The sequence below is a fragment of the Centroberyx affinis genome, unplaced genomic scaffold, assembly GCF_046629955.1.
Source record: "Centroberyx affinis isolate AG114_WGS23_722 - 3 ecotype Tasmania unplaced genomic scaffold, CSIRO-AGI_Caff_v1 ptg000028l_1, whole genome shotgun sequence".
Lineage (NCBI taxonomy): Eukaryota > Metazoa > Chordata > Actinopteri > Beryciformes > Berycidae > Centroberyx > Centroberyx affinis.
The window spans coordinates 77334-91289 of record NW_027278742.1 but is presented as its reverse complement, the minus strand read 5'-3'; the positions used below and the strand labels follow the sequence as shown (position 1 = coordinate 91289).

The window sequence follows — 13956 nt, the reverse complement described above, 5'->3', positions numbered from 1 at the left end:
TACCTGGGTTTTTTTTAAAAGATGGACTTGTAAGTATAGAGTCTCTGGTGAAAAAGCTTAGACTCAAGCTGGGTTTTTACTTTAGAAATAAGTCCCACTTGTCTTCTGAGGTGAGAAAAAGGCGGGTTGGCCTTCCCTGGCATTACGCAGGCTGAGCCACTGGTATAGTTTTACTTATAAAGCCACACAGAAACACCTCCCATCTTATTTATGTACGTATTGTACATAAATAATTGTTCAGCAGAAGAGCAAAAATGACTGGCTTACATTTCATTACAGTGTTGTGAATGACGCTGGAATAAAATGTTTGTTGTAGCATCTGTAACCTTGTAAGAGAGATTCTTAATCTCAGTTGGCAAAAAAGGCTTTTGAGGACCTTCAATGTGTTTTTAATCCTGTACAAGTGCAGCTGTGCAGGTTAAACCGATTGAAATAAGTACCTGGTTATAAGTACCTGTTTTTTTAAACAGACGATGGTCTCACTTGTAAGTATCATATAGACCAGTGGTTCTCAACGTGGGGTCCGGGGACCACCAGGGGTCCATCAGGGGGTTCCAGGGGGTCCCCAGCACATTGATGAATTGCTAAACTTCACCATTATTTAATATACAAGACGTTAACACAATTAGAGAATGCAGAAGAATGACTGTTTTGATCATAGTTTCACTGTTATTTTTCTACCTACAATACAGATAGTCATGGAATTCTGGACAAAATCATCTAGAAATAGAAATATTCTCAGATTTGTGTCCAAGAGACAACATTTCATTTAATGGGGGTCTGTGGTTCTAATGTGTATTAGATTAGGGGTCTTTGATATGGAAAAAGGTTGAGAATCACTGATATAGACTCCCTGGTGAAAAAGCGTACACACAAGCTGGGTTTTAACTTTCTTTACTTTCTTTACTTTCTTTTGAGGTGAGAAAAGGGCTTGTCTCAGCTACTTTTCTACCTGCAGTAGATTATGGAGACATTTTAGCTGAACACTGTATCATGGGGCCTTGAGGTTCGTTACAAACTGTAAATCTTTAACTCATCACTTTCACTCATCACAGAAAGTGGGTCGGCCTTCTCTGCCATTGCGTAGGATGAGTCACTGGTATATTTCTATTTATAAAGCCACACTGAAACATCTCCCATCTTATTTATGTATGTACAGTATATTGTCCAGCTAAGGGACAATAATTACTGGCTGCGCTCACAAAACTTGAGGAAAAGGCATTTCAGTTCTCAGCCCCTGTGGCATGGAACAAAGTTTACATTTATTTTACAATGAAACGCTGAATGTTTGTTAATCATGGATGACGCTGTAATGAAATGTTTGTTGTAGCGTCTGTAACCTTGTAAGAGAGATTCTTAATCTCAACGAGTCGAACCTGGATAAATAAAGGTTAAACAAACTTTATTAGACTCAAGATTCAAGATTCGCTGATATTAAATATCTAGTTGTGTTTCAAGAGGAAATAACTGTTTTTGTTACATATAACTAGCTAGGCTGCTAACTTACTGTTCCATCCGAGAAATCTTCCCGCTCTAAAGTTGTAAACAAACATTTTTTACAGTTTAGAGCGCTATCACCCCACCAGCACTAACCTAGCTGATGACATGACTAGGAAGACACTTGGGCTGTTGACAGGTGAAATCATACAGCTGAAACAGCCTACAGTGTCACATTTTATGTTCATATAAACTCGTCATTAGAAGAGCAGAAAAAACTAGCAGGCAATCTCATTGTTCATGTCAGATGTTAATAATGCAGAGCTTATAGGTCTCACCTGCTCCACTGAAGAAATCCTTACCTCTCTAAAGTTGTTTAAAAATAACTCATGAAAGCCTTTGGAATCACTTTATTAATATTTCAAACCACAAAGGACAGCAGGATATTACAATTCCTCAAAATGTAACAAACATTCAGAGGTGGAAAGTAACTAAGTACATTTACTTGAATACTGTACTTAAGTACAATTTTGAGGTACTTGTACTTTACTTGAGTATTACCATATTGTACTTTTTACTCCACTACCTTTATTTGATAACTGAAGTTACTAGTTACTTTGCAGATTCAGATTAATAATACAAAATATAATCAACTAATAAATTGTGATGTACTATTATAGATTACTGTAAGATACCCAGCAGTATATAAAGTAGTGGAAATCAGCCCCGCCTTTTCCAGCTGCAACATTAAAGTGATGCTTACACATTAATGCATCAGTAATTATAATTCAATAATATAATATATACTGTATTATTCTGAAATGGGCCATTCTGCATAATGAGTACTTTTACTTTTGTTGCTTTAAGTACATTTTGATGATAATACTTTTGTACTTTTACTTCATTAACATTTTGAATGCAGGACTTTTACTTGTAACAGAGTATTTTTATACTGTGGTATTTCTTTTACTTAAGTAAAAGATCTGAGTACTTCTTCCACCATTGCAAACATTACAGTCGTTACAGTCTACAGGCAAAAAGCAACCTGGCTGGAAACTGGAGAGGAACCCTACCACTGTCTCCAGTGTGGGTGGCGTTTCCGTAACTCAAGTTCATACAGGAAACACCAACGTACCCACACTGGGGAGAAGCCACACCAGTGCCGACATTGTAAGTAGAGTTTCATTTCAGCGTTCAAACTCTCACTGCACACACACCGGAGAGAAACCATACTGGTGTGAGCAGTGTGGGAGAAGATTCAGAGATGCGAGGACGTACAAGCGACACCAGTGACTCCACACTGGAGAGAAACCATACTGGTGTGAGCGGTGTAAGACAAACTTCAGTCAGTTAAGTTACCGGTGCATCTAACCCTAACCCTTACTCTAGAACTGGGGAACATAGGACCCTGGGAACATAGGAATGACTCCCTCTGCACTCCACTATTTGCCTCTACCATGTGCCGGGGAAGGTTAAACAGTTTGGCAAGGCTCTCCATAGAACACCAACTCGCCAAGAAACTGGACTTTAAAGAGATCATAAATGACTTCACCACCAGGAAAGTTGTGGCGCTTGACATTTGAAGTTTAACAATAAACTGACTGAAATCCAGTGGTGGGTTACTAACAGTACTGGTTACTGAATATATTGGTTTATGTGTATGTTAACTATTTTATTTATGACCTGTTTAAATCTGTTGTTTTTACCATGTAAATTTGAGGTGTCTTATATTCATATTAATTCATATTAACAAATGACAAGTTGTCAATCCAAAGTTGTAGATGAAAATTGATGAGAAAACTAGTTGTAATATGTAGTTGTTGTCAAGTTTTGTGTGTGCTAAGTGTTATGCTTAACAGACCTGGGAATGATAACATGTCTCCAATATGCTCATGCCTTTGTTGTGTTCACGGCGCTCAGCGCTAAAAAGAGGTGAGGTACCTGGTTTTGGGTCATAAGTGGACATGAGGCCTAATAGTAGCAGTAGTAGGAGTAGTAATAGAGTTGCCAGATGCCCGGTTTTTGACCGGAGTGTCTGGTTTTCAGATGCATTGCGTTCTGTGCTTGGGGCACATGCACAACTAATTGTAACATCAGGTCCCTGGAGTGTGGAACATACATTTGACGTACGAATGTAATAATGAACAGGCATAATATTGTTGCTGAATATGGGAGCAAGACCTGGACTGTACTTTTGAAGACAGTGAATGGGAATCACTATGTGAGGAGGCACTTACCTTCTCATATAACAGCCGCCATAAACTTCTGCAGTTTAACATTATCCACAGAATCTATTTTACACCAGAAAGACTTCATAGGATAAATTATTCAATTTCAGTTCTTTGCCCAAGATGTAAAATAGAGACAGGTAGCCGTATTCACATGTTCTGGGAATGTAACAAATTAAAACATTACTGGGGTTCAATATGGGATTCTCTTAAAGAGATTACTGGGTTTGAGATCCCCTGATCACCTAAATTAGCCTTACTAGGCGACATGTCTGACATCCCTCTTGACAAAAGGAACAAGGTGCAATTTATCAAACTGGCCATGATTGCTGGTAATAAATGTATTGCTTTGTTGTGGAAAAGTGCAGACCCTCCCCCTGTCTCCATGTGGCTTACAGAAATTTCCTCGTACATGAGATTGAACAAAAATTATGTTCAATCTCAAAAGAAAACCACATCTCTTTGATAAATGCTGGTCTGGTTTTATTTTATATTCCACAGCCTGTTGTGGGTTGACGACGAGAAATGTTTGACACATGCACCGTACATCTGCGCAGTCATGTATAGCTGGATTTCTGTGTACTAATGTGTGTAAACTTTGTGTTTATTTTACCAATGTACCTTTTTTTTTTTTTTTTTTTTCTTTCTGACACCATTGGTTTGCTATGGCCCTTGTCTGGAGGTAGGGGTGGGGGGACTGGTCTTGTGGGATTATTACTTGATCTTATTTGTTTTTTATAACCTTGATACCTCAATACTTCAATTCTGTGTTTTCTCCTGTAAACTGCTCTGTGTCTGAGAAAAGTCAATAAATAAATGTTTAAAAAATATATATATATTCTTGCTGAATGATACTGATGAAACTGAATTACATATAGGTTACCCAGGCTCGAGCTCTATACACTGTATATATATATATATATATATCTGCTCATGTGCACGCGCATGAACGTACACACACACAATATCTGTTTTTACCAAGATGTAAATCTGGCAACTATAAGTAGTAGGTTAATAGTAGTAGCAGTAGTAGTGCCAGCAGTAGTATTGCTGTAATATTGACTCAATGGATGAAAATCCTAGCTGACATCATCACTACTAAAGTGTTGTAATGATTGTCTTAAATGTCACATTGAAAAGTTGAGACATGTCAGGTTGGCCAACAAACCAAGCAGAGAAACTCAACCGACACTTCAGTCTGTTCAACAGAACCAAAAGACAGTCAACAAGGTAAGTCATTTGACTCTTAAAACCTGATATATATATATATATATTGCTTGTTTATATATATATATATATATTGTTTTTGTTTTTTTAACAGTGTTTCTTTTACTTATGACATACAAATAATTATGTCAGTAAACTATGGAAGCCTGTTTCCACCACATGTTAAAAAAATCTGGCACATTTTATTTTTTCGTTTTCTCATCATCAAGTGAGATTTTTTTTTTCTCAATATTATGACTTAGCATCTCATAATTATGAGATAGAATCTTATAAATATGACATATTACACTCACAGGCCACTTTATTAGGTACACCTGCTTGTTTAGTTTTCTGTTTGACCGCTATGGGCTTCCATAGCTTTCATAACAATGGAAATGTACAGTTCCAACGGTGTCAGTCTATCTACTTCACCAGTGTGGTAATGGAACTTCCCCTTCTCTCTTTTAGAGCATCACTGTGACAGCAGCCTGTTGTCTGTGTCAAAATGGGAATGAATTTCCAAGACGTGTGTGCCTGTTTTTGCACTACCTTTTTCGTATTTGGTAAGAGAAATCAAGCAACAAATAGTAACAATTGGATACATACATTCATTTAAAATTTTTAGTGAAAACTTTCTCTGTATCTCTTCCTTGTGTAGGCTGCACCATTCTCCTTGCGGCTGCTTTTCCAATTGCCCAAATCACCATAGGTAAGTAAGGACATTAATTAACGTTTCTTCATGTCTCATGGAGAAATGAATGAATTTGGGAGCGTATGTTCCCAGGGTCCTATGTTCCCCAGATTTATATGGCACATAATGGGAACATGACAAAGGGTCCTATGTTCCCCAGTTCTACATATGTGCTCTCCCAGGGTCCTATGTTCCCAGGTTCCTATGTTTAACCCTAACCCTAACTAACCATATTAAGCAAATACAGAGCTGGGGAACATCTTTTTCAGGTTCCCATTATGTGCTATATAGAGCTGGGGAACATAGGACCCTGGTAACATAGGACCTTGGGAACATAGGACCCTGGGAGAGCACATATGTAGAACTGGGGAAGATAGGACCCTGGAAACATAGGACCCTTTGTCATGTTCCCATTATGTGCCATATAAATCTGGGGAACATAGGACCCTGGGAACATAGGAATGACTCCATGAATTCAATGGGATGAAATGACACCAGGCTGAAATAGCTACTTCCATTTGCAACCATTTTAACATTTGCAAGAAACATTGTTATCGGTTCTACAAAATGTCCATCCTAAGCTTAACACAGCTCTGTAAATTAGGTGCAGTGTACTTGAAGGAGTGTCCAGTGGCACCGATCATCCCAGTATACGTGCTGGTATCAGGGGTTGCGGCCCTGCTGCTGATGGTCCCTAATGGCTTGGGTTTGAGCGCACCGGAGCAGCGCGGCTCGGTCTTCATCGTCTGTAACTCGTGCCTGGGCCTGTTCTTCTTCATCTGGTTCCTCTTCGGTAAGCGATGATACATGGGGCCGATATTGGCCTTTTACATCAGATGTCATCCACCTCTGATATGATGGATATGATGCAGTTTGATTGATTAAATATTTCGTTTTTACTTGGCTGTATATGGGAAGTGCTCAACTCATTCTTCTTTCCCTTCCACTTCTTCCTCTTATCCTGGGTTTCAGTGGAGAGTTTCAGTGTCCCATGATGCTCTAAATGTAGTTTGAGAGGCTTTCCCACCCTGACAAGAATTAAACTCTGGGGGGGAACACAAAATACTTCTAGCCTAATTGTTTTAGGCCTACATGAAGATTGTCAAATTTAAAGATACTGAATATCGATCACAAAATATCGCTAGCTTCAGTTTAAAAATATCTGTCAAACCCAAATCGATTCCATGAAATTTGGTTGACCCACAGGCATCACTCAAATTTCATCTTAACTCATGGAGGGTTTTTTTTTTTTAGCTTAGATATTGCTTTGATATTGTTTGGCAGAGGGTCGATAACTCCCAAACTTCACTGACTGTAAATGCATTCACTGATTTCAGTTCGTCTCTTTTCCGTCCTCAGGTAGTTACCACGTCTATTCCATATATCCACCCAACTATGACAAGACCACCACTGACCCAGAACGCAACGTCACGCAAAGCAACGTCACGCAAAGCAACTACACTCGCGATTTCTCCGAACGCGACAACCGGTCCAACTTCACCTTGGAGAACCAGAATCAGAACCGGAACCAAACCCTTCCGAATCTCAGCCACCGGAACCGGACCCGGATCAAGGACGACAACCAGACTTTAACCAACCTGATTCAAGCTTTGGCCCTCAGCAACGCAAACAAGGAGACGATGGGAGAGCGGCGCGACCGTGCTTACTGTGACCGTACTCTGTACCTGTTTGCCTTCTGGTGCATCACGCTGGTCTACGGGTCTGGCAGGGGTCGGCCTCCTGATGCTCTGCTGTTTATTCACTTCTGTGAAATCTTTGGAGTGCCTTACAATTTGTTTGTACTGGTGTAAGGGGGACGCTGGGGATGAATTTGATGTTCCAACCTGAATCTACAGTCTATAGTATTATTTTCATGAAGTGCTTGACTAGGTAATGTGAACAGTGTGGCTGTGCCTCATCAGTCAGCCTAATTCGAGTTGTTCCCAGAGAATTCAGCGACTCCAAACTACAACATTGTTTCTCGTAATGTGACACGTTAAAACGACAAACCTTTCAGATCCCAACCACTGTGAACAGCGTCTTCTTTTGGCTGAGTATCCTCAAAGAGACATTGGTAACACTTTACAATAAGGGTCACTAAGTTAAGGGTTAGTTAATGCTTAATAAGCATTAAACCCTTAATTAACAGTTAACTAATGTGTCTGGTAATCATTTACTAATGGTGTTCATGTTAACTAAGGTATTATTTATACATTATTTAATAGTCATCTTTATAAACTATTAAATAATGTATAAATTAATACCTTAGTTAACATGAACACCATTAGTAAATTACACAATGGTTAACTGTTAATTAAGGGTTAGTTAATGTTTATTAAGCATTAACTAACTCTTAACTTAGTGACCCTTATTGTAAAGTGTTACCGAAATATTTATACTTCAGAATGAAAAGTAAAGATTTTAACTTTTAACTGTTAAAGGGGCAGTAATACAGATTTATTTCCCCAGAGTACCATAATATTCCTGCAATGGGTTTCGTGGTTGTTGCTCAGTACCAATGACTCAACGATCACTTGGCCAAGTTCTGAGATTTCCGGCTTTCTAAACTCACGCTCCGGATGTGTGTGTGTGTGTGTGTGTGTGTGTGTGTGTGTGTGTGTGTGTGTGTGTGTGTGGGGTGGGGGGGATGGGGGGGTGAGAGGGTACTTTTACCTGTTTCATCATAATAAACAAATTGATGTTTATTGCAATATATCATGTCTGACCTTGTGTGAATAATGTAATGAACTCAATGCTCTATTCTTTTTTTTTATATATATAAATGCATGCAGAACATAACATTGGAGAGCTGTAGAGATGCAGACACCTATGTGCTATATAATATTGTGCAGTTTATATTTCAGTATAGTGCATTTTACCATAATGAGCCTGTTTTTGTTGCAGCTGTCTGTGCTTTCTTTCATTCCTTAATTCTTTATTTTTTTTTATTTTATTACATAATTGTTGATTTTGCCCACTTTCAATGTGTTTGAATCTTGTGCTTTTCTATGTATTTTATTTGTAGCTATTTTTATCACCTCCATATATATTCTACTATTATTATATACATTCCAGCATGTTATGAACTCTGCTTTTAGACAAGTGCGATATAAAAAGTTTATTATAATTATATGGCAAAGCATCAGATCAGCTTTTGATGAGAAAGTAACTGCTGAGAAATACTGCCAAATGACCACAAATAGAGACTTTTGTCTACTTGCACATTGTCCTATATAGTGTTAATATTGCTGTTATTCATCCATTCATAAGACATCTGTTGTACACTGTGTGGGGCAATGTACTTGAGTTTCCTGTAGACAACACCTTGTGTCAGAGAGGAATAAAAGATTTTCTCATCACTTTGTCTTGGTAAGAGTTGACTGAGAAAATTGGGAAACAGGACAACACTGGCATCTTGCAAACAGTGTCCACACAAACACACACACATACACACACACTGGAGAATTGTCTGTTAATGTCTAAATCTCTAACAAACAGGCTTTTATCCCATGATCATTCACATTTAGTTTAAAAGAACTGCAGCACCACCTAGTGGAAATGCACTAAACAACAGTCATGATGAGGAACACAGTCCAGAGGAGAAAAAGGTGGTAGGAGGTAGCGTTGATGAGAGTTGTGCTGCCTTCAAGTGCTCCTCTTAAGCTCATACTTATGAGCTCTAAAGTCGTAAATACAACTTGTCATACATTCAAGAAGCTTTTGGTCGGAGACTCGCTAACAACAGTAGTGTTTTGGTGGCTGATGTTTTATTTTAGAAACCAAGTGCCACAGAGCTACCTGGTGCTGCAGTGCCAGAATTAAGAGAAAATGTAGGTTACACAAAGAGTGAAAATAGAAACATAAAGCAATACTACTTATTTCCATACAATACCAACCAATTACATAATAATGCACATCATTTTTACCATCAGTTATTGATATGACTGTCATGTCACATCGGAGCAGCTGGGTTTCATAAAAAGTATTACTTTCGCATCCTATGAACCACTTTGCTGGGTCATTCATGCGCGTTCAAGTCGAAATTACGTTTTTTCCGACAGCACTTGAAGGCAACATTACTTTAGATTATTCATCTCTGTACTGGGAAATAAATTCCTTTCTGCATCCTCAGAATACAGAAGAAACCCCCCGCTGTCAATGACGCACACACTTTTGGAAAACAACACGTCTCTGGCATCATTCTGCGTTTCTTTTGAATCATATTAATCGCTTCATTGACTTTAGCTTCACTTTCCACATCAACAAACTCCGCCAGCCCTGTTGAAGCCCAACATAAAGGTTCATCACAAGGTAAACCGTGATTTAATGATGCGAAATATTAAGAATAGCAAGGCAAAACTGAAGTTCCTCATATAGGAATGTAGCTTTAGTTAGCTAACGTTAGCTAACGATAAATAAAAAGGTGGGTAACTTATGCTAATATGACCTCCAGTCGGTGAGTGTTAGAAGGAAAACAGCAGCCGGTACAAATAAAATCAATTATATTTTCAGAAAAAGTATTAATTTATGTGTTTTATTCTTTAAAATACCCTATTTTCATATAATTTACATAAGGTTGATATTAGCGAACTGAATTTAGCCTAGCTTAACGTTAGCGTTACTTCATCCAAAAAGGTACAAGTTAGGGCATTTATCTTTCACTATTCCTTCTCACAGCCTCATGATATCAATTTTAATATCCATTTATTTTCTAGGCTATTAGTACATTTGGATCAGATGGAGCTGGTGTCCGGTTACCGGGACCCGTTGATTGAGTTCTCTGAGACCATGGCTCAGTGGTACCGCTCCTTCCAGACCACACAGAGGGTCCAGGACCAGCAGCGGGATTTGTCGTTTTATTCCCTTCATAAATACCCCGAGGACAGCTCCCCCTACTGGATACTGCACCGCCTGGACTGCACCGCCCCTCCGCCGGCGGCCGCCTCCAGGCTGAAGAAGGCCGGGATAGACCCGTCTGAGCTGAGTGAGTGTGGAGGATATGATGTTGTGGTGAAAGTCTTCATCCCCTTTCTATTCCTCTTCAAGGTTCCTTATGAGAAAGAATTATAGTAATAACAATAATAATAGATTACAATTAAAATAAATAAAATGATAAATAAATTACACTACTACATAAATAAGGATACCATACAAATGGCAAAATCGCCACCAAACTTCTACAGCTACTATAGGTAAAAAATATTCCACCATAGAAAATACTGTAGTAAAAAAAAAAAAAAAAAGACAATGTCACTATAAACCTACTATTGAGTACCACTGACACACTATAAGTCCTGATATACTGTATGTATTATAAAATATTATAGGAATATTATAGTGATAGGAGATAAGATAGCATAAAGCACAATAAGGTCAATAAGCTCACTACTGAGTACCATAGAAACACTTTAAGTTACTTTCGGAATATTATAGTGATACCATAGGAGATAAAATACCATACAGCTCTATAAAATCACTATTGAATACCACAGAAACACTATAAGTTCCTTTAAGAATATCACAGGGATATAACAGTGATTTTTCTTTGGGGTCTGTCTCCCGTTCGCCTCTTGCCTTCCTCTACCCGTCTGCAGGGAGAAACGACGGACAGAGCATCCTGATGGTTTCCGACGCATCGGGCCTCCCCCTCGGTTTCGACGTGCTGAACCGAGGCTGGTCCTCCTCCCTGGCCGAGGTGGACGGCGGCGAGGCGCTGAGGACCCTCTGCAAGACCGCGGCGCTGCTGCAGCGGTGCGCCGAGGCCCCGATGAGCGGCGGGACGCCCCGCCGGCCCCGAGGACTGAGGGTCATTGACAGGATCCTGCACAGGTGAGATATTGGTCTTTTATTAAAAATCAGTTCTGGTCCAGTCAGTGTGGTCCACCTCTGATATGAGGCAGCCTGATTGATCACATATTTATTGTGGAATTGATCAATGCTACACTGGTTGTCTATGGGAAGCTCTTAACCTGAACTGATTCTAATGAGACATTTGGATCAGTGAATACTTCTATGTTTTTTAATAGTTTTTTGGCATGAAAATCCTATTTAAAGCTACAGGATAGACTACCTTCTGGTTGTTTTCCTTTTCCTTTCTCTGTGTTGTTGTTGTTATTCTTACTTTTTCCTCCCTAAGTACAAAAAAAAAAACACAGTTTGGCGCTCGCTGGCTTTGTCAGAGTTTGAGGCGTTTATAGGGTGGAGCTACAATGCACCCAGGGGTGGAAAGAGAACCAAAATATCTCACTCAAGTAGAAGGGCTGCTACAATTAGGGTTGCAAAATTCCGGGAATTTTCAAAGTTGGAAACTTTCCATGGGAATTAACGGGAATTTATGGGAATTAACAGGAATTTATGGGAATAAACGGGAATAAACCAGGAATTTACTAAATTGAAGGTATGCTCTTAATAGGGAACTTAAATATAGTTGGGGAAAATATATTTCAGCATAATCCTGACTAAAACAACCAGATATCATGCAAGTACAGTTGAATATCTATGCTATTCCTCAATCACATGCACACATAGCACACTGCTTACTGCAGGGCTGTTGAGACCACGCCCCCTACATGCCTACATGCACTGTGCATTCCTGTGCATTTTTGTTAATTTTTGAATGGGTTGGGTCGGGGGGATGACTAATATTTAACTCAACATTCATGTTTTTGTTCTTCAATGAAAGAATTGATTGTTCAATAAAATATTTAACACTTGATAAAGTTCTACTTACAAATAAATCTGTTTTAATTTTTTTTTTTTTTGGATGGATGTCTGCTTATAACAAAACAAATATTTATGCTTGGTAAATTATACCTTTCCTGATACCTTTCCATTAAATTACCCTCAATTCCCAGTTAATTCCCATAAATTCCCATTAATTCCCATTAATTCCCATAATTCCCATGGAAAGTTTCCAATTTGGAATATTTCCAAAATTCCCCAGCTTAACTTCCCATGGAAATTTACCGGAAACTTTCCGGAAATTTACCGGAAATTTTCCACCCCTTTGCAACCCTAGCTACAATGCTGAAATTGTACTTCAGTGGTAGTAAAATTATTGGTGTAAAAATTGACTCTAGTAAATGTAAAAAGTAGCTTATTCAAAATGTACTCTGTGTAAAATTTGTTACTTAGTTACTTTCAAAAATACAAAAATGTCCCATGCAAAGGACATGATGAGCTAATTATGACTTATTAAGTTTACATTTATAATATAGTATAAAGCAATTGTATGTAGATGAAGGTGGTTATGGACATGACATGATACATTGTTTGATGATGGTGGACTATTTATTTTTATTTTTTATTTTTTTTTGTGCCTTGCTTTATTGACCTATCCCTTGTTTTTGTTTGCTTTTATCTAGTTTTACATAGTCGTGGTTTTAGTATAGTTTTTACTTGCTATACTGTATATTTATTTATGCTCATACTATTTCATGTGAAGTGAAATGTGAAATCAGTTCTTATCTTTTGTATTGACTGTGAACGTTTGATCGACTTTGCTAAAATCACCAAAGAAAACACACAAAAAAAAAGTACAAGTACACAACAAAAGCTACTGAGTCACGCTAGCGAGAGTAAATGTAATTCGTGACTGCTTCATTGCCTCCGTTCCTGCAGGCTGCTGCACTGGCACACGGTCGAACAGAAGAAGGACATCCTGGACGTGAAGCTGTGGCCCCGGGCCCTGGGAGGCTGGGACCCCCTGGATCTGGAGGAGGAGGAGGAGGAGGACGAGGAGGAGGAGGCGGAGAACCAGAAAGGACAGCCAGCCTTCGGCATCCGCTGGCCCCCGACGCGCTACTGTCACGTCTGTAAGAAACGCTCCTTCCCCAGTCAGCTGAAACCATGGTAAGGCAAGATGGAGAGATGGAGGAGGAGGTGATGGAGAGGAGTGGTAAAGAAAGGCAAGAGAGAAAGGGAGATGGCGATGGATGCATCTTGTACAGTTTAGCACCAAAACTATTAGATTAGCGGGAACTTTGGTCCTGATGCTCGCTAATGTGATTTTTTTTTTAGATATGGCTTCCAAATTAAAGGAATAGTTCACCCAAAAATTAAAATTCTGTCATCATCTCCTCACCCTCATGCCAAATGAAACACAGGTGAAATTTGTTAGTCCATATAACACACAGGGAGGCTGCAGCATAACTTGGTAGCAGCCTTCTCCAAAACAACTGAAGTCAATGGGGACCTGTTCTTTAGAGCTCCAAAACAAAAACAGCCAAACAATCACACTGTGAATAGAAAGACCTATACACCATGATTTGTTGCAAATCAATCAGCTGTAGTTGAGATTTGCACTAAATGATGGTGTAAATATACTGTAGGTCTTTTTGGAACTCTGAAGAACTGGTCCCCACTGACTTCAGTTGTTTTGGAGAAGGCTGCTAT

At 39.0% G+C, this 13956-nt stretch overlaps 2 protein-coding genes across 2 annotated transcripts; both read left to right on the top strand.

The window, feature by feature from the left end:
- The first annotated feature begins 4841 nt into the window (after positions 1-4841).
- Positions 4842-7652, top strand: LOC139641202 (uncharacterized). The gene is made up of 5 exons (XM_071515491.1): positions 4842-4895; positions 5340-5434; positions 5530-5580; positions 6167-6355; positions 6922-7652. Exons 2-5 carry the CDS (start codon positions 5377-5379, stop codon positions 7371-7373), a joined length of 750 nt encoding a protein of 249 aa, XP_071371592.1. The 5' UTR covers positions 4842-4895; positions 5340-5376; the 3' UTR covers positions 7374-7652.
- Positions 7653-9791: 2139 nt separating this feature from the next.
- On the top strand, positions 9792-13417 carry LOC139641153 (zinc finger MYND domain-containing protein 15-like). Its single transcript, XM_071515423.1, has 4 exons — positions 9792-9873; positions 10278-10546; positions 11157-11391; positions 13183-13417. Exons 2-4 carry the CDS (start codon positions 10300-10302, stop codon positions 13415-13417), a joined length of 717 nt encoding a protein of 238 aa, XP_071371524.1. The 5' UTR covers positions 9792-9873; positions 10278-10299.
- Positions 13418-13956: the final 539 nt, after the last annotated feature.

Excerpts from the sequence above, each read along its gene's own strand:
- LOC139641202 (XM_071515491.1), top strand. The coding sequence starts at position 5,377 with ATGGGAATGAATTTCCAAGACGTGTGTGCCTGTTTTTGCACTACCTTT. Across the intron at positions 5,581-6,166 it reads AATTGCCCAAATCACCATAG|GTGCAGTGTACTTGAAGGAG; the intron begins GTAAGTAAGGAC and ends TCTGTAAATTAG. Across the intron at positions 6,356-6,921 it reads CTTCATCTGGTTCCTCTTCG|GTAGTTACCACGTCTATTCC; the intron begins GTAAGCGATGAT and ends TTCCGTCCTCAG.
- LOC139641153 (XM_071515423.1), top strand. The coding sequence starts at position 10,300 with ATGGAGCTGGTGTCCGGTTACCGGGACCCGTTGATTGAGTTCTCTGAG. Across the intron at positions 10,547-11,156 it reads GATAGACCCGTCTGAGCTGA|GGAGAAACGACGGACAGAGC; the intron begins GTGAGTGTGGAG and ends ACCCGTCTGCAG. Across the intron at positions 11,392-13,182 it reads ATTGACAGGATCCTGCACAG|GCTGCTGCACTGGCACACGG; the intron begins GTGAGATATTGG and ends CCGTTCCTGCAG.